Source organism: Mus pahari, chromosome 9, assembly GCF_900095145.1.
Source record: "Mus pahari chromosome 9, PAHARI_EIJ_v1.1, whole genome shotgun sequence".
NCBI lineage: Eukaryota > Metazoa > Chordata > Mammalia > Rodentia > Muridae > Mus > Mus pahari.
This window is the reverse complement of record NC_034598.1, coordinates 69121861-69145541: the sequence shown is the minus strand read 5'-3', so window position 1 is coordinate 69145541 and position 23681 is coordinate 69121861. Positions and strand designations below refer to the sequence as shown.

The following is a 23681-nucleotide window of genomic DNA, read 5'->3' as shown; positions in this document are numbered from 1 at the left end:
TTACTCTTCTGTATGAAGAAGATATTTTCTATTAAGTTTATGACTAGTTATAAATAATTATAGGATTTGTAAGAAAAGATTATAAATTTGTATTGTATTGTGTTACTTTTTTTTTTATTGTAAGAGAAATTAAGGTCTGAAAAGTCTACTCCTGGGCCTCACTTATTGTATATCCCGTGCTAATAAGTTGATTCAAAATCCTCAGATAAAAAGTTCTTAGCATAAGAATGAACACTGACCAAGAATTAAGAAAACAGATTGAGAGAGTATTTAATATTGTTATATGATTCTTCATCAAAATGCCATTCTATCCAAATGTCTAAAACTTTCAAATTGATTTCAGTAATCATAGCATAATTATATCTCAGCGTTCAGTTTAAATCTTACACACTAGTCTTCTCATTGGTTATCAGTTGCAGCCACATATCCAGAAACAAACAGAAAGCTATAAAGATCACTGCATTTTCTAATGAGTAGCTTCATGAGAAATGATTTTTCAAAAGTATGACTTCTTTGCACAAACACATTTATATCTATTAGGTTGATTTCAATTACTGCTTTCAAAAATGTACATTTTATTCCTCACAAGCAGAGGATTATATTTTAATATGTGTAGAAACTCAGAACACATAGGATTAGTAAAGTTTAAAATTGCATAGATGAGCAATATATAGCAATATCTAGTGAACACCTTGTACTAAGACATTGCCAGACCTAGTGATCAAAATTGAAAACTGACCAACCACGTGGAAGTCATTTCGGTTTGCCATGCATCCAAAGTAGCATCTTATTGATAGCTGTAGGTCAGGAAAAGGGTGTTGAACATTTGTAATGTTTTGCTTTTAGATCCCAATAAGATTTCATTTATAGTAAGTGAATTAGTCTCAAATGTGTGATAAGGAAAGAAAAGATGGCTAAAATGATCACCCATAAAGACAAGGGTTAAATTAGCAGCTTCATTTTTGCAATTAAGAGATTGACATGGGTCATTCTGTCTAAATTTTAAAAAAAAACCTGTGAAAAAATAATGAATTGTAAGTTCAACAAAAATATATTAAACGTACAGTTATTAAATTGAGCTGAGGTGGTAATTTTATGGTGTACAGGAATAGGAGTTGTTTGGAAAAAAATGAGTTTCACTTCTATTCATAATTTGGAGACCCGAAGAACCAAAGAAGATACACTTCAATAACTTTGAGAAAGGTGCAAAGAAAAGTGGAAAAATCACTTTCAAAATCTACTTACTCCTTCTTTTGTCCCTTATAAAAGATAGAAACCTTGTGTGCTCTGTGGATAGTGCATCGAAATGAACAGTCTTTCGTCTTTTGTGTTTTGAAGCAGTTTATCTGCCTCTCTTGAGCCAGACAGCCTTGGGCTTGGCAGTGCCAATAGCAGCCAAGATTCTCTCCACAAAGCCCCCAAGAAGAAAGGAATCAAGTCTTCAATTGGGCGCTTATTTGGTAAAAAAGAGAAGGCTCGACTCGGGCAGCTTCGTAAGTACAGGGTTTTGCTTTTCTCCTACCACTTGGATTTGTCGCTTCTGAGTCTCCCCATATTTGATTTTTCATGTGTAAGTTCCTTTTCATAAGGAGTGAGCTTTCAGTCTAGTTAACGTTGTTAACTCAGTTTAGCTAACTAATGATAAATAAAAAGCTGGGGTGTATTAATGGTTATTTAATGAAATTGTGTTAACACTGTGAATCACGTGTTATTATTGTCATGCATATTCTATTGTTGAGGAAACAAAGTCTTAGTGATTTTCCTAAGAAAGACCACAATAAAAGGAGCTAGAGAGATGGCTCCATTGATAAGACACCAAACTTGTAGTTATGAGCACCTGAGTTCAGATTGCCAGACCATATGTAAAAGTCAGTCTGACAGCACAAATATGTAGCTCCAATGCTGGTAGGGTTAATGATAGGGGGATTCTTGGCACTTACTGGGCAGCCATACTAAGTACATCAGTGACCCTTAAAGTCATTGGGTGACTCACAATACAAAGATAAGGTGGAGAATGATTAAGGAAGATACCCACAAGCACATGCACATGCATGACCACACATACACACCAATATATTCATGCCAAGTCCCATGGAAAAACCTACAAGGGCATGTATAGACATGATATATACATAAACAAAAGGACCATTTCTTTTGTCTAAAAGAAATAGAAGAATATGCTGTCACTTAAGAGCATGTAATAATTATGTGAATTTAAAATATTTTTGGCAGAAAAGTGATGAAACCTAAAAACACAAAAAGAAATGAGAATGTCAGACTAAAGATGATGCAAGTGAATAAAATACAATGAAAAAGCAAAATTTACCACACTTTCTCCCTAATAACGCTAAGGAATATAAATAAGAATACGATAAAGAAATAAAGCATTTGAAATTAAGCTAGGATAAGTTATAAGGATAAGGAGTATATAGGATAAGGAGTGACTAATAATATGAATGTATGTGTTAATATTCATGAAATGATCCTAATTAAGTGTATGACTATGAAAAGAATATATATGCACATTCATACATATAAAAATTATCCAAAATTAACTATTGAAATTTCTGTAATAAAAGATATACCCCTGATACTTCAGGAAGAATATGGTCTTAGTCAAATTTCCTTTGGTTGAAAAGACACCATGACCAAGGCAACTCTTATTTTTTAAAAAAAGCATTTATTTAACTTGCTTACAACTTTAAAAGCTCAGGGCATGAACATCATGGTGAGAATCAGACAAGTGTAACATAGGAGCAGTGGCAAAGAGCTATATGTCCTACATCCTGATCAGCTGGCAGAAAGGAAGGTATGGGAGGTTGAATCTTCCAGTGTATTCCTCCTTAGAGATTAGTTATTGGCAAGGGATTCAAATATTTTTAATGGAAAATGTTAGAGTGATATAGATGTCTATCTAGGTGTGCTCTGGGATTACTCAATTAAAAAAACCGATCATCTACATGCAGTTGCCAATCACTTAGATTCATGGTGTTCACGTTTGAATTTTGTGACAGTATATGTTTGCATTATCCTTTCCCGGGCACTCATGGTGTGATACCATACAAAGCAACTGAAGCTATGGAAAGCTGATGCACACTTGTAACTGGCATGATTCAACAGGGCAGCGGAATCCTCTACAGCTTTCATTTCCATGGAGAAGAGATCCTTAGTCAGTGGAAACATAACATAGAAAATTAAAAGCTGCTTTTAAATATAAACCATTCAACAATGTTTGGTTTATCTAATTTGATGACTTACCGTGGACTTTACCAAATTATTGGTCAATTTTAATATATTGTAGTATGACTCACATTTGTGCTGTAAAAATGCTTGCTAAAATGTGGATCATTTATTGACTAGCATTTTATTTAACATATATGCTCTATATTTTAACTTTTTCCCTCTAAAAATCTTTTGGTTGACCTTTAGATTTAGATCTTTTTTATATTTATTTTCAGTTGAATTTGAGGAGAAAATACTAAACCATTAGGGTTTTTTCCAAACAAAATTGTGCTTTATTGAGTTACTTATGGTATAACTTAAAGCCTAGAAAATACAGTCTTTTAACAATCTTAAGATTTATTTTATATGTTCCGAGGCTGTGCATTTTTAGATCAAAATATATGAAAATATACCCAGTTATAGTTACAGTCATATCAACTCCTCCAAACTCAGGAAGTGGCAAAAGACAATTCTGGTCCCACTATAGAATTTATCTTTTCTTCCAAAACTTCCATTACTTAAAAAAAAAAAAAAAAATCCTGTTTTATTTAAACAGTTAGGATTTTGGAAAAAAAAAAAAAAAAGAACCTTTAAATCACAAGTTAATTGTTCTTTTATTACTCTGAAAACCAAAACGCCTGATTCATCCAAAAGCCTGGAAACTGAAAGCATCTCCCAACTAATCAAATAGACCTGTCTCATCCATCTGCGGTGAAAGCACGTGGACCCATCTGGAATTCTATGACTTTTAAGACAGTCATTCACTTCATTTCCATTTTAAGAGAACATTTTTATTGTTACTCTCTGATTATAAATGATAATTTATGGATGTACACTAAGGCATATACACAGACGAGAGAAACGGGGCCAAAATATTCTATCACTGTGCATAACGGAAAATTTCAGATCTGAAAATGTCCCCTAGGAGGCTTCCAGTTCGCCACTGGGTGGTTTTCCATAGAGCACAGGGAGTCTCTTACATAATAAAACGCTTTCCTACAGAACTGATTGCACAGGGATATAAGGAATAAAATGTGTTTGGCCTTCTATCTCCATTATGCCAAGTTGAATCTGGACAGTAAAAGATGTGTTTTGATTAAAGGGGACTTAAAAACAAAACAAAACAAAACAAAAAACAAAACAACAACAACAACAACAACAAAAACCACAGTTATCTACACCAGTAATAAGATGTCAGGCTAAGAATTAAGTTAGTTTTTAATCAAGATTCAGTATTGATACTCTCCAGCTTTAAAAATTACTTTGTCGGTTAAATTAATTTACAAATAAATTTAAATTAAATTAATGAAAAACAATAGTAACTACTTGACCATTTTGTTCTGATAATAAGGAAATCACATCATGGTCAAGCCCTCAGCCTTTAAAGAAGAAAATATAAGTATGGGGAATGCCAGGGCCAGGAAGCAGGAGTGGGCGGGTTGCGGGACAGGGGGTGGGGAGAGGTTATAGGGGATTTTGTGAGAGGAGGAAACTAGGAAAGGCGATAGCATTTAAAGTGAAAATGAAGAAAACATCTAATAAGAAATAATAAAACTTTTTAAAAAAGAAAGAAAAGGATCTCAAAATAATGTAACCATGCAGATCAGAATTTTACGGTAGCTAGACACTATTTGCCATTTTCCTCAAAATAATTATACTTAGAATTCTGTTCCTCATGCAATACTGCATCACTTTTGTTGATTTCACACACATATCTATTTCCAGATCTAGCAGGTACTTAAAATAAATAACTCTATGGAAAGAAAAAGAAACGAATGACAATTAACTCCCGTTGAATAATGAAGAGACTTCCACTAGTTTCTGGTATATTTGTTAAATTTGGAGGATGTTATTTTTTATGGTACTTGAATGAAGTGATGATTATTATCAGATTGGTATTATTTGAAGATTTCTAATCTTATGTTAACATATAACTTAAATCTTTTCTATTTAAAAGTATGTGTATATATCTTCATCCACTTCAAAGTAGTGAATACTTTTCTTTGAATGTGACTTAATGTCGTTTTATGTACAGAAAATATCAAAGAGAAAGAAAGATATAGTATTAAGCTCACATTTTTTTTTTTACTGTGGTTAGCAGTTTATGAATCAATATATAGAGAGAGATTTGGAGTGAAATAATGACATTATAAAATGTGCATTTCCATAACTGACACACATGAAATTTCTCTTGTTCACACCAAGACCACGCATACTATATACATACTATAGAACGCATATATATGCATATGTATATATGTATATGCATATATATATATATACAGACACATATATATATATGCATATATATTACATACTATTATTACTTAACTCACGAATATTGACACTAATTCAAGGAAGTTTTAATATATTAGATAAAAATAATATTCTACTGGGGTCTTTTGAAAACAGACCTAAATTGTTTCAGGCATATATTTAACAAAGAGATGGCCATTTCAGAATGCATGAGTCTTCTGATGAGCACATAAGACTCAGCCCGGTGTACACAGTGAGTTCTAGGAACTCTGTATGCAGAACCTTTAGAAGCCAATAAGGGTGTCTGCATGTTTAAATTTGGGACTGAAAACATATGTGTAGGTTTGTATTCAGCAGAGCGTTTCTTGATGTAAGGGAGATATGACAAGCTTGCTATTCAGTTACTCACTCTTACCTTTCACTAGGAAAGTCAAACAGAATGGGCATGGGCTTTGAATATTGTAGAATTGGATGTTGGTACACATACACATTTACTGTCTTCCACATCCAGGCTTGTGAAAATGAATGATCATTGGTAGGTACTTTTTTTTTGCATTGATGTTCTCAGTGCATTTGTGAGTGTATAGCTTTGTTCTTTGATTGCATGTTGAGACAGTAATAGCAGGGCAACCCTAACAGAAAACACAGCTCTCAGTAGTTGCTCCAATAATCCTTCAAGATGCTAACTTCAGAACAAGCACATACCTCTACTTTGATATCAAGCCTCTTCTCCACAGGAGGCTTCATAGAGACGGAAGCTGCAGCACAGGAATCCCTGGGCTTAGGCAAACTGGGAACTCAAGCTGAAAAGGACAGAAGGCTGAAGAAAAAGTAGGTTTGGAGGTTGATTTTTCTCACAGTTCTAATGCTTTATTATGCTCCTTTAACTCTTTTTTTTTTTCTCTTCAGCAAGGAGGAAAGAAATGGGAACTGACACCACTTAACAGTGTTCCTGGTATTATCTTAGGCACACGGTGCCCATGTTCTACATTGATAGTAATGAACTTGAGATTCAAATCAGCATAAAGCTCTTCCATACCAGTTGAAACCAGTGACCAAGGCATTGGTTTCAAACTGTAGTTACTTGCAATATGACAGCACTGTTGAAGTCAAATGAAGTTCTGATTTAGCATGACAAAAATGGGAGTGATGTTTTGTGTTCCCTCTTATGACAGTTATGTGTCTAGTCTTCATAAAGGAGGATTTAGAAGGAAAAATATTTCTCTGGCTGAAGATAAAGTTATCTTAGGCAGGAACAGATTGTTTGGCATCTGTCAGGAAACTGATAGTGTATCTTTCCATTCACATGTAATATGGAACATTTAAATGACTTGTAAAATGGAAAAAATCTTGGGCTTCAACAGCTGTTAGAATGGGATTCCATAAATAACATATTTTTAGCTGTGTAGTAACATTTTCAATGACAAAAAAGCATCGCCCTGAGTCTTTAAAAGCATTATAATTTCACTTTACTCATATACTGTTTGTGAGTTGCTCCTTCTCCATTCTCTAAAACATTTATAACTTACTCTTTTAAAATATTTTTCTGCTTCCTCTCACTAAAAAATAGTTACTGATCTAGATATTATTTTATGATAGATATATTTCTACTGTTACAAAACACAGACTCATTATTAGTAATAATTTATTAGTTGGCAATAATTTACTGAAACTATTTATCCAGACCAAATAGAAGTGCAATCTAGAAAAGAAATATTTTGAGAATGTTATATCTTGAATAGGAATAAGTGACAAATTCTGAAATGTTTCTTATTTAGTTAGTGATAATTTTAAAGATACATATCAATATTTCTCATAACCTGCTTCAAATATCTTAATCTATGATATTTAATATCTTAATCCTATTAAGAAAGGTAAATCATCAATTTCATAGCTACCTGTGGAGCACTTTCTTCTTTTCTTTCCTTTGTTTATATTCTGGTTAGTTTATTGCAACACTAAAGAAGAAGAAATGTTAAAACAAATCTGCCTAATGGACATAATTTATTAAAGAATATACAAAGACAAAATATTTTCCTGTATATTGACTACTCCATTACAGAATTCAATAGCATATATAGGCAGTCAGTGCAGTGAGACTTGATGTGATTAAATCTTACATTTAGTCAGCACTTGCATGAAACTGTTATCTCAGTTGCAAGGTTATCAAAAAGTGATGTTTAGTTTGTGTATCAATTACCTTTCAGTTTATGCTCTTCGGTTTGTCATTCTCATTACATATCAGTGACTTGTTCTCAAGTTGAAACTTCATTATTCAAATATTTCTCATCAAAAGTCTCGATAGTCCTCATTCAGTTCCTGCCTTTGCTCTCTGAGTCTTTTAAGGATTGAGTGTCATCTCCACGTGGTGTTGGCATGTTTATCGTGTGACCTCTCTGAATGTGTTGGATGGTGAGGTCTTATCCATCCTTCCCTATCTTCTCTCACTGGATTATAGGTGCCTCTTTCTATCAACGGGAACAAACATCTTCTTTTTAAACATTGGCAATGGGAATAGCAGGGAACAAGAACTTTACATCTTCACCTTCCTATCATCCTGTTCAAGAAGTGCTTATTTGCTTTTCTTAGCCACCCAGCCAGTTTTTAAACATTCGTCTCTTTCTTTGGGATAATTTAAAAGTGCTAAGCACACAGATATTAAACACAAAAACATAGACCGATGTGGATTAGCCAAATATGAACTAGTGTAGAAAAGCAATCCAACAAAACCAAAACCTCTCACTTTATGAATGAGCTTCAATTCACCCAAATTTTATGTCAAGTGTACATTATGCTTTTTTAAGGTTTTTCCTTAGTTGGTTTTCTCATTGCTGTCACAAGATATCGAACAAAAGCCATCCAAGACAGGAAATGTTCATTTTTGACTCACAGTTTCAGAAGACACAGTTCTAAATGGTGGGGAATGGGTATTGATGGCAGCAGGAAGAAGTTGATCACATTCATTGCCAGTTAGGAAGTAGAAAATGATTAATACTGATGCTCAACTTATTTTGCACTTCTTATTGAGAAGTCCAATGCTGGATATAGCACCACCCACATTTAGGGTTCGTCTTCCCATTTAATTAACCTACTCTAGAAAACTCTTGCCATGAGTACTCAGAGGTCTGTCTCCATGGTGTTTCTAAGTTCTATCAAGTTGTCTTATTTATTGTGATGCTGGAGGACCACGTATGTGCTAGCAAGCACTGAAGCAATGACCTATATCCCAGCCATAATGAATTATATGTACACTTTGCCTTTCTTCTTTATATCTTCAGTCTGTAGAGTTGTCATTCTAAACCACTTAACATATATTGGTCCAAAGAATTTACATTTGTAAGCATAAAGAAACTTGTTATTGGATGGGACTAAAGAAGCTAAAGATGTTAGCTTGAAAAAAACTACCTAACTCTGAAGACAACCATGAGTAAGCCGGGCACTTTTAAAAAACAATAGAAATGTTGCTCAGTGATTATTTTTCTCCAAAGGCATTAGTCATTGAAATTTTAGCATAAGTTTTTATGGTTATATTCCTCCATGAGTTCTAAACATTATATCAAATTTTCAATAAAAGGAGTAGATGTGCTAAAACAATCTCCCACATCTTCTTGTATAGTTGAAAAATATTGTATGAGTTTTGTTTAATTTTTACATCCTTCTGAACAGATTACACTACTAAATGAACATTGATTCTATATTTGAATCAATTTACACTCAAGTTCGGCTAGCAACAGCATCCACTCTAGAGAAGCAACCATATCCTTGTAGCACAGCAGTCAAACTTAATCACCACCAATGAATCTTTATATCAGAACTTCAAAGAGCTCAAAGTGAAGCTCTATATATTTGGCTAATTTATTCCCATCTCAGTCCTGAGGCTCTATTTCCATGCATAATTTGTATTATGTTTTGAGATGCTTCATTTTTAATCTTGTGCATTTGAAAGGTTCAGAGTGAGTATATATCTCTAAGCAAACCAAATGCCACTTAAATTATTCATACCCTAAGGTACCACAAAACTCTGCAATGTTTTCTGCTAAATAAATATTTATCTAGTATCTGTGAGCCAGTTTTAACTTATAAATGAGTTGGAGTCCAGAACTTGTGTTCAAAGATGTGAAAATGTTTTCCTTTCTATATGGTGCTGTGTACATGGAAGGATAACAGATGAGCTTCCATCAATATGTCCATTTTCTAGGTACACTATAGAAATGAACTTTAGTTACATATAATATAAAAGAGAAGCAACTGGTAAAGACTGAACCTTTAGCAGGTTTCTGAGACATCAGAGCTAGGGTTTATCCAGATGAAAACAAGAGATCATATTTCTGCAATGTGCTTTCATAAACACGTTTATTAAAATCCAGTTAAAGTATACAAAGCAAGAATTTTCTCTACAGTCAGTATATGTCAATCAAGGGTCCATACCGTCACTTATAATCTCCTGGTGGACAGCTAACTAAAATGATCTAGTATAGTAGAACTTCTTAGAACCTAAATCCAATATTTCCAATATTTCTCTGGGGAAATATGTCTCGCGCTCTTCCTCAGAACCCAGAGATTGGATTTGTGCCTGTACTTGACTGACCTACCACATTAGAGATCTGTTTTGCTCCAGCCAAGAAGAATTAAAAATATTTTGTGAAACAAAGTAAGATACAAAGACTAATCAGGAATAATAATTTACTGTTCTTTCATGAAAGCTAAAGGTAAGGGAAATGGAAGTGTTTTCTTCTGTGTATGTTTATCTATATTTGATCTATTTCAAGAAAGGAAAAGAGTGAGGAAAGAGAGAGATTTTGATCCAACTGTAGAGTAACGTTTGATTATAGGATAAGCATGATTGAACTCATATACATGCATTATGCTTTCAAGAAATACTTTGATTTAGAGAAGTTAAAATGATAAGGGCTAATTAGATACTAAACTACAAGTTTTACAAATTCTGGAAGAATTTTATTTTCTAAATAAATTCTACTATTGGTTTGACTAAAAATCCTATTATTAACTTGACTTAGTAAGTACTGACCAAAAAAAAAAATATGAGTCCAGGAAAAATTTGACAAATTGTAACACTCTATCCATTCATTTAGGGTTGTTATAATAACCCAATGGCTTTCATGAAGGTTACTGACATTTCCATTTTACAAGGAAAGTCTGCATGGAGCCACACATGGGGACAAAGAACTATACTAAAGCCCTTCTGGTTCCATGGCCATTTATCTAAGTCAGAAGCCTTTAGAGGGAATAATGAAATTGTGGCAGCCTGAAAGCCACCTGTTGCTCTTACTTGAAACATATTCTTCAAGATTAAGACCAATGACCTTTCAGACAAAAGAAGCTGAACAAAAGATTTGATGATTACTAAAGAAAATGAAAAGTACACACAAGGCTCTGTTAAAAGTGACGAAAATAAGAACAGGTTTTTGTTGAACCATGTAAGAAAAAGTACACCTGAGATTTTAGACAAAGCATTTCAGTAAGCTCCTTTATAAATGTATCAAAAATGTATGAATATCAATAGAGATAATTATATAATTCTTCTGTCAACTTCAGGACTACTATAAGTGTACTTACTCACAGGTGCATACATATTTGTAGCTCCTCAGAAGTGGGAAGTTAATTTCTATAAGTTAGGTAAATGAACAATACCTAATAAGAAATTTTATATTCAGCAAAGGTGGCAAAAGATCAAAATTTTATGGAGTAACCAGATTGTGTGTGGACTTTGTGTAAAGTTCTGGGAAACATATTTGAAATTAATTCTGTGCTAATTCAGAGAAACAATGTCAAAAATAGTTAGAAGACATCAATACATGTTTCCAAATTCTGGTAGAAAGACTGGGGATAGGTTGAATGTGTAGAATGAGACCTCAGGCAATGTCAAGAGCTGTGTTAATGAAAAATGTCCTCTTCTGGTCTTTTGATAAGAACAAAGACAGAGGCTATTGAACTGATAAAGTTAAGCCAACTTTAACATAGAGTTATTAGTAATTACAGTTCTGCCAGGAAAGTACTAAGCACCTGGAAGGGAGAATGGACCTGTGATTATGTACAACTCAGACCAATTGAGCAGGTCCACATGGTAGGATTTTAATTGGTGAATCAACTTTACCTAAGAGATTGAATTAACTGTTCTTTAAGTTGTCCTTGCTCTAAGTTCAATTCAGAGCTGAATTAAAGTCAAAAGAACATTTGGATGCTTTATTAAAAATAAATCCAGCTGATTTGCCAAGTACATTACCAGAATACTTGGAATCATGATTAGGAACTTGAACTGGATAAAGAGATCTTTAGATCAAATCAAAACACAGATACCAATTTCTAGTAAGTTTACAAAACCCAAGCCATAGGCTTCAGCTTTATTTACATTCTTCCCTGTCCAGCCTTTACTGTACTACCAATGTTACTATAAACGTTGCTGGTTACCACTCCTTCTGACCTTTTAGACCAGCTTCTCTTTGCAGCTGTGGTTCTCATGGTATACCACACTCTCTTGTTCCAGACCGCCTTCCTACAATCCATTCTTCATATTTTGGATAAACACATTTATCTAAATTATATCTCTGAATGCCTTAAAATCCCTCAGTCATTCCCTGGATTCCTTGGGGGTAGTTTTCAAATACCTTCAAGTAGCCATGTTTCTACTTATCTCACTACCCACACCTGGGTCTGCTTATCATCTTGAACTTCATGGTTTTGAAACCCTTATCAATGTATTGGTTTGGGTTTCCTCTACTGCTTTGTATACATTGTCTCTGTTTAAGTTCATTCTTCATATTTTCTTCCATCATCATGAGTATATCTGTTTTATGTGCATCGACCAATAACAACAGTGAACAAATAAAATTTGCAAGGCTAGGCATCATTCTGTCTATTTAACATGTATTACTCTTATAGCGCGTGGAGTCTTTGGCACACAAACTGCTTTTCTAGAAGTCCCCTAGAAAGTCCAAAAGCTGCATTCCTGAAGTCCCACCAAAATTAGGTGCCAATACATGACCTGAACAAGGATAATATCAATAAATATGATAATGTGGTCAGGGGAATCTAATGAGGTCTCAACTCTGAACAAAGGACTACAAGTAAGTTATAAGAGCAGAGCAGGAGAAATTTCTCAGAGAAGAACACAACAATTGATTATCCAGTATCAAATAGGCAATCCTGAAGACATATACACACCAGTAAACAGAACTATACAAACTGACACATTACACAGACTGAGAAGTTTATATTTGTGGGTTTAGAAAGTCACACACACACACACACACATACAAATATCTATATATACATTTAGGAACAATTAAAGAAAAAGTCAAGAATTCAAAAAGGAACAAGATGGTACATGAGTCAGTTTTGAGAATGAAAAGTGAAGCAGAAATAATATAATTATACTATCATCTCTAAAAACAGTATTTTTAAAAGGAGAAGCAAACTTTTCCAGGTACTACATGGAATAAAATGGCAGGAGATTTATTTGTTTACAAAAATAATGTTTTTGTTATAATAAATGTATAGATACAATACACATATTATTCTACTGTTTATAAAAATATTACATTCATGAGAAAAAAGGTATGCAATAATCTGAACACATGAAATATGAGACTATAGTATTTATTTCTTTAAAACTTATCTTTCTAAAATTAAGTAATTGTTCTCCTTTATTAAATGAAGTTCCAGTAATTATGTTACATTTAAATGCAGTGCTGACCTTAGCCAAGGATAATGCTCTATATTCGTTATTGCAAGTATAGTATTACATACTAGCTCTGCTTTCGAATGACTTTTCCTTGTAAGACCCAGATCAGCATCTATTCACCCCACATATAGCATTGACAATAAGGAAAAAAAAGCCATCTAGAGTTTAGCTTGGTGATCTAATGAGTTTATTCGGTTACTTTCAAAAGAATGGGTGACTCCAAGGTAGCTACCATCACTAAAATGTCTAACTCAAATGTCTTAGTCAGGGTTTCTTTTCCTCTACAAAACATCATGACCAAGAAGCAAGTTAGGGAGGAGAGAGTTTATTCAGCTTACACTTCTCCATTGCTGTTGTTCGTCACCAAAGGAAGTCAGGACAGGAACTCACACATGGCAGGAACCTAAAGACAAGAGCTGATGCAGAGTCCATGGGAGGACACTGCTTACTAGATTGCTTCCCCTGGCTTGCTCAGCTTGCTTTCTTATAGATCCCAGTACAACCAGCCCAGGGAAGACACCACCCACAATGAGACCTACACCCTTGATCACTAATCAGCTTACAGCTGGATCTCATGAAGGCATTTCCTCCAGGGAGGATTCTTTCTGTGATAACTCAACCTTGTGTCAAGTTGACACATAAAACCAGCCAGAACACTCAACATTAGTCAGGATTCATGAGAACTTGATTCTTGAAGAAGCCCCCATGAAGCTTGTAGACTAATACCTTTCAACCTTCCTGATGCTATGCCCTTTAATACAGTTCTTCATGTTGGGGTGATCCTCAGTCATAAAATTATTTTTGTTGCTACTTCATAATTGTAATTTAAATACTATAGTGAATCATAATGTAAATATATTTGTTTTCCAATCATACTATGCATCACCTGTGAAAGGGCCTTTCAACCCCAAAAGGGGTCACTCAAGTTTAGAATCACTGCTGTAGACAATTTCAAAAGAGTCTTATAAGATTTATCAGCACAGAACATTTTAAGTTCTCTGAGCTTCCCATTTCTGAGTTCCCCTACTTTCTCTTGGATATAAATTCAATATGAAGAAAACAGGAATGCAATAGTAACTACATTTCTTCTAATTACTTTTCTTTTGTTCCCTTTTATTGAAAAACAGAATTATTTCTTACATAATATATCCTGATTATGATTTTCCACCCTACTCCTCTCAATTCTTCTACAGTATCTACATTTCTTTAAGTCTTTGAAGAAGTATATCCTTTTTAATGGCCACTCATGAAGCAAATTTCTCTTAAGAGTTGACCCACTAACCTGCCATCATTTTATAGAAAAATAATTTTTATACTCAAAGGCTTCTCACTTAAAATTTTATGTAATAAATATACATATACATGTGCACACATACAATAATGTATTCTGCAAATTCTACATATTCTAAATATGAGTTGGCAGTGTAGGTTTGTTTGCAAAAAATAGTGAAATTCTTATGGAAATAAATATATCATAATCTTTTTTAAAGACCCAAAAGGATTCTATTTTCTTGAAGTTATTATTAATAATCAAAGGTTGAATAAAGTAGTGTTATGATTAGCTATACCTATACCTTGTAGACTTTTTGTTTTTCATTTATAAGGATCACTAAGCACTAGATGCCAATTATTCTTCTGAACTTACCTATTTGAACAGATTATTGAATCCTAACACTAGTCTGTATTACTTAAGTTTAGTGCAGTGATCTTTTAATAATATCTTTCTTTCCATATTAAGTATATCTTTCCTGTCCTCCCTTGCCCCTTCTGTAACTATTATTTCATGTACAGAATTTCAGTAAACTGAAGAAAAAAATGTTAAATTTCCTTACTCCACTTTCATCTGTGAGTCGTATCCATAGCCATCAATGAATTTGCATGTTCTACTATGTAACTCAGGCTATCTGAGCTGCTGGAGAAACTCTCAGTAGGGAAGGGTACCTGGTTCATTTGTGGACCCTCCCTTCCTCCTAGGAATGTAGTGTTCTTTCCCTGACACTCTTCCCACTTTCTAGGATTGTTCTTAGTGAGTTCGTTCTTTTCCAATCACTCAACACTCATCGTCTGCTTATTAGCGTACAATGTGTCAAGGAGAGAGACGGAAAGACAGAGAGAAAGATGCCCCCAGAAATCTAGGCTTCTCTACTTATCCAAGGTTATGTCTCCCTAACTCCTAGCCCAGTTTATGATTAATTATTCCAATCTTACTGCATCTGTGACTTTAGCAAGGAAAAAAAAAAATCTAAGGTTTGCAAGACTAAAAGATACACTATTAATGCTCACTAGAGAAGAACTCAAAATAAGTTCAAGGGCATGTGTGAATGGATTTCAAGTGCACTCTTTCCTACTACCCACTCTTTCCTGAATTTGCTGTTAATAAATGAATTAAAGTATTTGTGACTCACAAACTTGAACCTCAAGAAGCAAGAGATTTACTGAGTGAGCAGCTTCTCATTTGAATATTTAAATCTAAACTTGACTGGTTTAAAAATTAAAAAACAGAGGTCCTAACATTTTACCACACTGTATAGACTCCATTAGTTCAATTGAAAAGGTTAGTCTCCACTATTTAAACTAACACACACACACACACACACACAAGGACACACACAAGCACACACACATAGACACAAAGACACACACAAACACAAAGATACAAAAATCACACAGAAAAACACAGACATACACAAATACACAGAGACATACATACACAAGGACACAGAAAGAAACACACACAGAGAAACACACAGACATGCACACAAAACATAGACACATATATTCACATAGATACAGCCACCACACAAGCACATATATAGACACGCATAGAAACACACAGACTCAAACACACAAGCACATACACTTAACATGCACAGACATACAGAGATACACACATAATCACACAGATACAAACACACACACACAAAACCCATAGACACACACAAACACACAGAGATACACACAAGTACACAGAGTCACACACACAAACACACACAGATAAGCACACACAAGGAAACAGAAACACACACAGAGAAACACACAGACATGCACACAAACACATAGACACACATATACACAAAGATACACATATATACACAGAAAAACACACAAGCACACACATAGACACACACAGAGAAACACACAGACTCAAACATACAAGCATATACAAGCATATACACTTACACACACAGACACACAGAAATACACACAGAAACACAGAGATACAAACACACACAAATCCCATAGACACACACAAACACACAGAGACACAAGCATATATATATATATATATATATATATATATATATATATATATATACCACACAATCTCACAGACATTTCTCACTTTTCATCTACACATTTTTGTTCTTTGCGTAACATATTTCTGAGCTGAAATACTTAATATTCTGAAATGAGATATCAACTCAGAATTCATTACGTATTGAAGAGAAGAAACTCTATGTGACTGATGAGATACCAAACAAATCAGACTGATAAGAAAATTCGACAACCATAAACTCCACTTTGAAATTTGTGTTTTATGTTGATTTTCAGAATTTCTATTATTTTTATATTTCAATTGTTTTTCCATAACTGTACAATCTGTAAGTTTTAAAAGTAGGACAAATGAAGACCTTAGAACTAATAATGCTTCCCTGTGCAGAAATTTATTCAACTCGTGTCACTGATAAATGATACCTCAGTCACAGTCAGCGTAAGGGTGATTCCTTTGCTCATGGTCATAACCCATCCCAGGTCACTGGACATTTTTCCTGTAAGTCTCAGAAACTGCCGTATGCCTTTTGTTAAAAGTTCATGATACAGCATACAGGTGTGTTGATAAGAAACCCTGTTAACATGTATAAAATTATCTCTTTTAGGTCATATCTTATTTCTGTTCCATGTGTGATGTGAAAAGAAATGACTTAAGTTTCTTAGGATATTGTGTTGCCAATTTTTAGACATTTACATTTTGCTTTATAAGAAAACTTAAAGAGCTTGCTGCAGCTGTCCCGGATCTGAGGCCAAAGAATATGCATTTTTTCAAAGCTCCCTGGTTTCTCTGAATGAATGCCACTGGGGGAGGCATGTGCAGCGTGTTCTGCCACGCATCCACCTTTTCTTTAATAATAGCTTTGCAATCAAAAAGGAAATGCTTTACTTTGCTTAATTTCTGAAATAAGAGTTTCTGCCTCATATTTTGTTATATTGAATATAGTTTATAAGTTGTAGACACAGTTTCATTTTCTATATTATTCTGTTTTGTGTAGAAATTTTAAAATATTATTCTCATGACTTTTTGTTGGATTATTTAACTGCCATATTTTCTAAATGCCTCTACTACCTCCAGGGAGTAATTGGCTAAGTTCAAAATTAAATTTGGATGAGATTGGTTTTATGGTGATCTCAGTCTGGTAGGATTGAAAAAATCACCCATTTTACACCTTTTCTAAGCAACATTTATAAATATCTATTCAAGTAACTAAGTCTCCCACTAAAATCCATATAATTGGATTAAATTTAGTATTTGGTTTTTATAGTGTAGATAAAAGAGAATATAATAAAAAACAGAAGATAATCAAGCTGTTTTGTATATTCTTCAGTTATTACAGGTACACATTTTTAAAAATAATAATAAATAATTATTGTAGAACTTGTTTGTATAAGATTTCTGCAAATGAATAAAGTTGTATAAAACTCCTGCTAGCAATTTTATGGAAATATGTATGAAAGATGAAATCCAATTATTCTGACCCTCAAATTAGTGCTTTTTCCACTTACGGTATATCTCTCTGCTTTGAAGTTTGTCTTGAGATTTTACAGTGTCCTTCAAAGATTGTAGGCTGTGAAGTAAGGCAATTTCCCTTTTTATAACATGACACACATATGGCCACAGGTAAAGAACATTCTTTGCTTTCCTCCTGGGATGTACTAGAGGCTAAGAAAATTTGGCGCTGCATGTTTCAGAGTGGCTCATACTGAATAATAGACTTAATGGTCAACCGCCAGACCTGCCTTCAGCTTAACTAGCCTTCGTGACATAGTTTGTGAACCATGGTGGAATAAAAACAGTACTACCACTACTGAACTATTTTCTAAGGCACCATGTTGTTCTCCCATGAGATTTCTCACATCTGAAATTATGCTGTTGTTTTATTCCATGGCTTCCTTTGGATTGAAATGTATCCATTAACATTTGTGTGCTTTTCTTTTCTACCCATCCTTCCCCATCTCATGAAAAGCACATCGGGGTAAGTTGACTCACAACGACTGCTGAATGTGTTGATTTTCAGCACCATCTTTTATTTTGTTTTACCTTTAGTATTTCTCTTTTCAGTTGTAACACAAACTGCACTGCCTCTGACCTAAAATGAACTTCAAGATGTTCACTCGTTTATCCACAGAAAAAGGGATCATTGGTTCAGAGAAATATTTACATTTGAATTCCACTGGCCTTTCAGACACTGTTAGTGCTTACTTCTATGGGATGCATGCAAAGAGACCCTGCAGACTTTATTCCTCTAGCTCTCAAGTTGAGTCTGGCTTCGGGAGTTAATGGAGCTCTCTAAGCATCAAGTTGTGCTTTCAAGATGAGCTTTGCCCCTCTGTACTGCACGTCTGAAAATGCACTTTCATTGGACATGTGGTTTATTTCTTTAATTTTATATTCAGGAAAACTCATCTGTCCGTTTTCAGTACGTACTTAACTAGAACTGGTTAAGTGTTGCATCCCCTCAGCAAGGTTCTTACGATGGCTAAGTAACACTAGGTTTTAGCCAAATCTGTGCCTTTTCCAAATGTGTATTATTTTAATGGATATTTTCTTAGTGATTCAAAACATATTTTTCAAATAATATTTTCAAATTTAACACCCCTCTTTCACGGAAAGGAAAAAAAAATCACACAAGTTCTCATTGCTAGACAAAGAACTATAGGCAACTAATGAATGCTGAGAAAGAGAGAATATTCTTCTCTAGGGAAGAGCACACCAACTGGTTATCCAATAACAAATGGTCATCTGGAAATCGTGTGTGTGTGTGTGTGTGTGTGTGTGTGTGTGTGTGTATGTATGTGTGTGTGTGTGTGTAATATGTGTATATATACATCTATACATAAATATATAAATGTATGTATATGGTAGATTGTGTGTATGTGTATGGATTGAGCATATAACATTATATAGGCTGGTGAGCATATAACATTATATAGACTAAACAGGTATATATTTAGAATATTAAACCATGTTTAGATATTAGGGCATTACTGAGTGGAGAGTCAGGGTTTGTGTAACAACAATTAAAGGAAAGAAAGCCGTCACAGTGATAGAAAGCCAAAGAGAGGAACAAGAGAGATTGGAGGAAGGAAAGACAGATGTAAAATTGTGGAAGTATATTTTAACTTCAGTTTTTTTTTTTTCTCCAAACTATAGTAAGATTTTAAAAAGTAAGAAAAAATAAAATTTTATTCTTAGAAATAAAATTAGAGTATTCATATAACAGAGTTTTAAAGTAAAAGTTAGGCAAAATATGCACAGCATTTTTAAAGCATTTACGTCTGGTAAATTTATTTCCAATAAATGTTCAATGTCTATCAGGAAGTGAGTAGAGATTTCAGACTGCAGTGTCAAATAAAAATGACATCATTTAATGGAAAGTCATACAAGCTGCTCCAGTTTTCAAAAGCAGCATGGCTGATTGTATTCCTTAAACACAGTCAGTACACTTGTTTACTTCTTTTTAATGATTTTGAAAGTGATCACATTCAAGTAAATTGAAGGAGGAAATTATGTAAATCCAAATGCAAACTTACAAATAAATTACATTTTTCCCTGAGACTAGTACCTATATTCCAGAGTTTCTAGAATATTTTTTAAAAAATAGGTTTAAATATGAATAAATTCAAAGCTTGGTATGAAAGTTCCCAGTATCCTGACACCTACATACTCCTTCCCATACATAATATTGTTGTATGCCGTAGTTTAAAAATCAAACAACATTGTGAATTTCTAATTTGAAACTTAAATTTTCAAAGTTGACTATATGTTTAAGTAATCAGCGTTCTGAGGCATCTGATTGGGATTTTTGATGTATTTCTATTCAGAATAATTATGTTAATTATGATATGCCTTATCAGTTTGCAGATGTTTCAGAGTAGGTGGTGCCATACAGTACTCAGATTTGCATTCAAGAATCCAAACTGGTTTCAGATGTTAGCATAATATCCATAGACTTGATCAAGAAATACAAATTCCTTCATAATAAAGTAATAAATTGCACCCTCACTTCCTATGTAGTTCAGGCTTGCATCAAACTGATAATTTTCCTACTTTGGCCTCCCAAATATTTGCATTATAGGGCTGTGACTTTATGCTTGTGTATAGCATGCCCACTCTTTAGCTGAACTGTGGGAAGATTAAATCATACCCTGTCATCTGTTGGATTCTAAAAGATTTGACAATGAATAACTCTATGAAATCTAGGAACACTTCCTACTAACACTTTATTTGGAGCACATAGCTGCTGATACAATATTAATAACTGATGAGTAAATTGTCCAATCATTTGAAATTTTTCTCAAGCCGCACATAGTTTTAACTAAGTTCTTTCAATGAAGTACACTGTACCATAAGCTCTCAAGACATGCCTCTCAACTACAAGAAAAACGGGTAATCACTGTAACCACAAGTTCACAGATTCAAGTTTTGTTCTATTAGCTATTTCCATCATCTTCTGGGCAAGACATGGAACTCAGTAGAATATGAACTAACCAGTACCCCCAGAGCTCGTGTCTCTAGCTGCATATATAGCAGAAGATGGCCTAGTCAGCCATCATTGGGAAGAGAGGCCCCTAGGTCTTGCAAACTTTATATAACCCAGCACAGGGGAAGGCCAGGGCCAAGAAGTGGGAGTGGGTGGGCAGGGGAGCAGGGTGGGGGGAGGGTATTGGGGACATTCGGGATAGCATTTGAAATGTAAATGAAGAAAATATCTAATAATAATAAAAAAAGGAGCGGCAATGTAAAACAGTCTTGCCATGGTACACAGATAAGAATCGCCATGCATAACAGTGGAGAGAAAGACCGCTTAGTCACGTAAATTTGTGGGTCATAGAAAAGGGAGGCTGGGATGTATCTTCATTCTTACTTACAACAAGAAAAACGCAATTACTCTCTTCATTATTTAGTTTTTTAAATGTTTCAGATTATGTGGCCAGATCGTTGGGGTTTAAGACTTTGATTTTCTCCTCCCTTGTTCTGATTCTAAGTAACATCTGTTCCTGTGTTCATGTGTGCCAGTACACAGCATAGTGAGTTACTGTGGAGAGTAAATTCATTTGTATGACCATATATATGTATGTTTGCACTTAAGCTAGAAAAGGCTTCACATATGTTTAATAATGACTGCATGTTACCTCTTATCTTGTGACATGCAGTGATTAATTTATGTATAGCTAGAACCTTTGTTCTTCCAAACTACTCTGGAATGTCTTGCAAGAATATGAAGTTATACACTTGTAATGAGAGAAAAATGCTAAATAAACTTCTAATATAGTACATTTTTAAATACCTAAATCAATTCAGACATTTAAAAAATTTAGTAAAATACCTAGGATTTATTCACATTGTATTTACACATAAAATAAAGAGTTTTCTTGGAAGGGATCCTGCAATCATAATAGGAAGGATAAGGATGAGCAGGACTAGAAATGTTCCCTCTATAAAGTAGAGGCAGCAATGCATAAAGTAATTTTATAAAGAAAAGTTTTCAACTCTGCTTCAAATATAAGAAAGTGGTTTAAAGGTTAATTAAAATAAAACATAGTTTTTTCTCACATAGGTTGACCATACTACCTTAGGCAATTATTACTAATAAGAAGCATGTAATGCTTTTTTTTCCCTTTCTGTGAGCCATGTCAGTTTTTACATTTATTCTCATGAAACTTTCAGTTCTTGATATAGGAACTGTCTATGTAACTGTTTTTCTACCTATTTGGCTATCTATCTACTAAAACAACATTAGAAAAAGGGAGATTGTGAACAAATTTCTCCCTTTTGGAAAAAAGTTTCTAAATAACTCTAGTGTGGAAATATTTAAATTTCCTTTATATATATATATATATATATATATATATATATATATATATATATATAAAATCACTGAATTACCATAAACTTTTAACAAGTGGGGATATGAAGGCTTGTGAGCCTTGGCTCATATCCTAGATACAAGCCCATAAAGAGTCCAGGCTTATTCATCCACAATAGAATTTTCCCACTTACTTAAAGCAGCCATATTCATAGGACCAGGAAGGTTGGAATAGAAAAACTGGTAAAGACCATTCTGAATGGAATGGAAGGCACAAGGGCAGAGGAAGGAAACTGCAGAGGATGGTGATATCATGTTAGCACACATAGCAGAAATAGAATTTAGCACAGGATCTGATAGTACTAGGAAAACCAGATTCAGTAGTCAGTGAAGTTATTCCAGGAATTTGAGCTCTGTGCTAACTTAATAAATGCTTCTGCTTAAGTACTTTGATCTGATAGTGAGTTATAAAATGACTTTTATTAGAAAAGTAAGAAAAACTAGGACAGGAATTTGTATGTTTAAATATCTATTGGTTATTACATGGTCTTATAAGTATTCTCACATTCCTATAACTTACATTGAGTTTGTCTAAAACCATCTGTAGCACAAACTTAAACTACCTATAAAGAAATTAATAAGTAACTAGAGCATATACAGCAGGTAAGAAGAAAGTATGGGAGTCATTTGGTCATCCAGTTAAATTTGACTGAATATATTGCACATGCTAGAGTCCCTGTCCTGATATCCTTGCACTATTTATACTTTTAAGTCCCATGGTTGAATCATTGTTGTTCTTTATTTGAGAATGTCCACAGCTATGTAACTACATAATTCTCAGTTCTGGCCTGTTCTATTGTTACCAGCTAGCATAACCTTATACTGTAGACACCATGCAAGAGCCCTGTGCATTTAGCATCTGATTGCTTCTGCTAGCACTCAGAATCCTCTGCTGATAGCACCCTCATGCCTGTGATCTCTTGACTCTCCAGTTCCATATGCCTCACCCCATTTTTCATGATAGACTAGCCTTGATTGTTTTTCCTTGCCCAAACATTTAATTCCACTCCTTTCACTCAAATACATTTCATTTATTCACCTTGAAATACCTCTTATGTTTTTCAGAGCATAAATTTTCATCTCATTTGAAAACAATATTGATGGTCAAATTATGCCTCTTATAAGGGAATGTCCCCAGAGACTAGAAGCAAGGCAGTGACCTCGGACATGATTACTTGGTCACACATACAGTTGCTTCGGATTATTTTGTTTATCACTATTTTTGAGAACACGTCTATATTGCCCAGGCTGAAGTGGAACCCAATGATTAATTAGCCCAGGCATGCCTCAAACTCCTGTGTCTTAGTCAAGGTTTCTATTCCTGCACAAACATCATGACCAAGAAGCAAGTTGGGGAG

At 34.1% G+C, this 23681-nt stretch overlaps 1 protein-coding gene across 38 annotated transcripts in view; it reads left to right on the top strand.

The window, feature by feature from the left end:
* Ppfia2 (PTPRF interacting protein alpha 2) overlaps nucleotides 1–23681 on the top strand; it is a 443940-nt gene that overhangs the window by 382226 nt on the left and 38033 nt on the right. For 12 of the 38 annotated variants that reach the window (XM_029542153.1, XM_029542168.1, XM_029542144.1 and 9 more), the window contains 3 exons: nucleotides 1339–1493; nucleotides 6216–6309; nucleotides 18421–18429. In XM_029542153.1, the coding sequence (XP_029398013.1) occupies nucleotides 1339–1493; nucleotides 6216–6309; nucleotides 18421–18429 (258 nt within the window). The remainder of the gene's footprint in view (nucleotides 1–1338; nucleotides 1494–6215; nucleotides 6310–18420; nucleotides 18430–23681) is intronic. The other 26 variants (XM_029542171.1, XM_029542156.1, XM_021205160.2 and 23 more) reach the window with 3 other exon arrangements.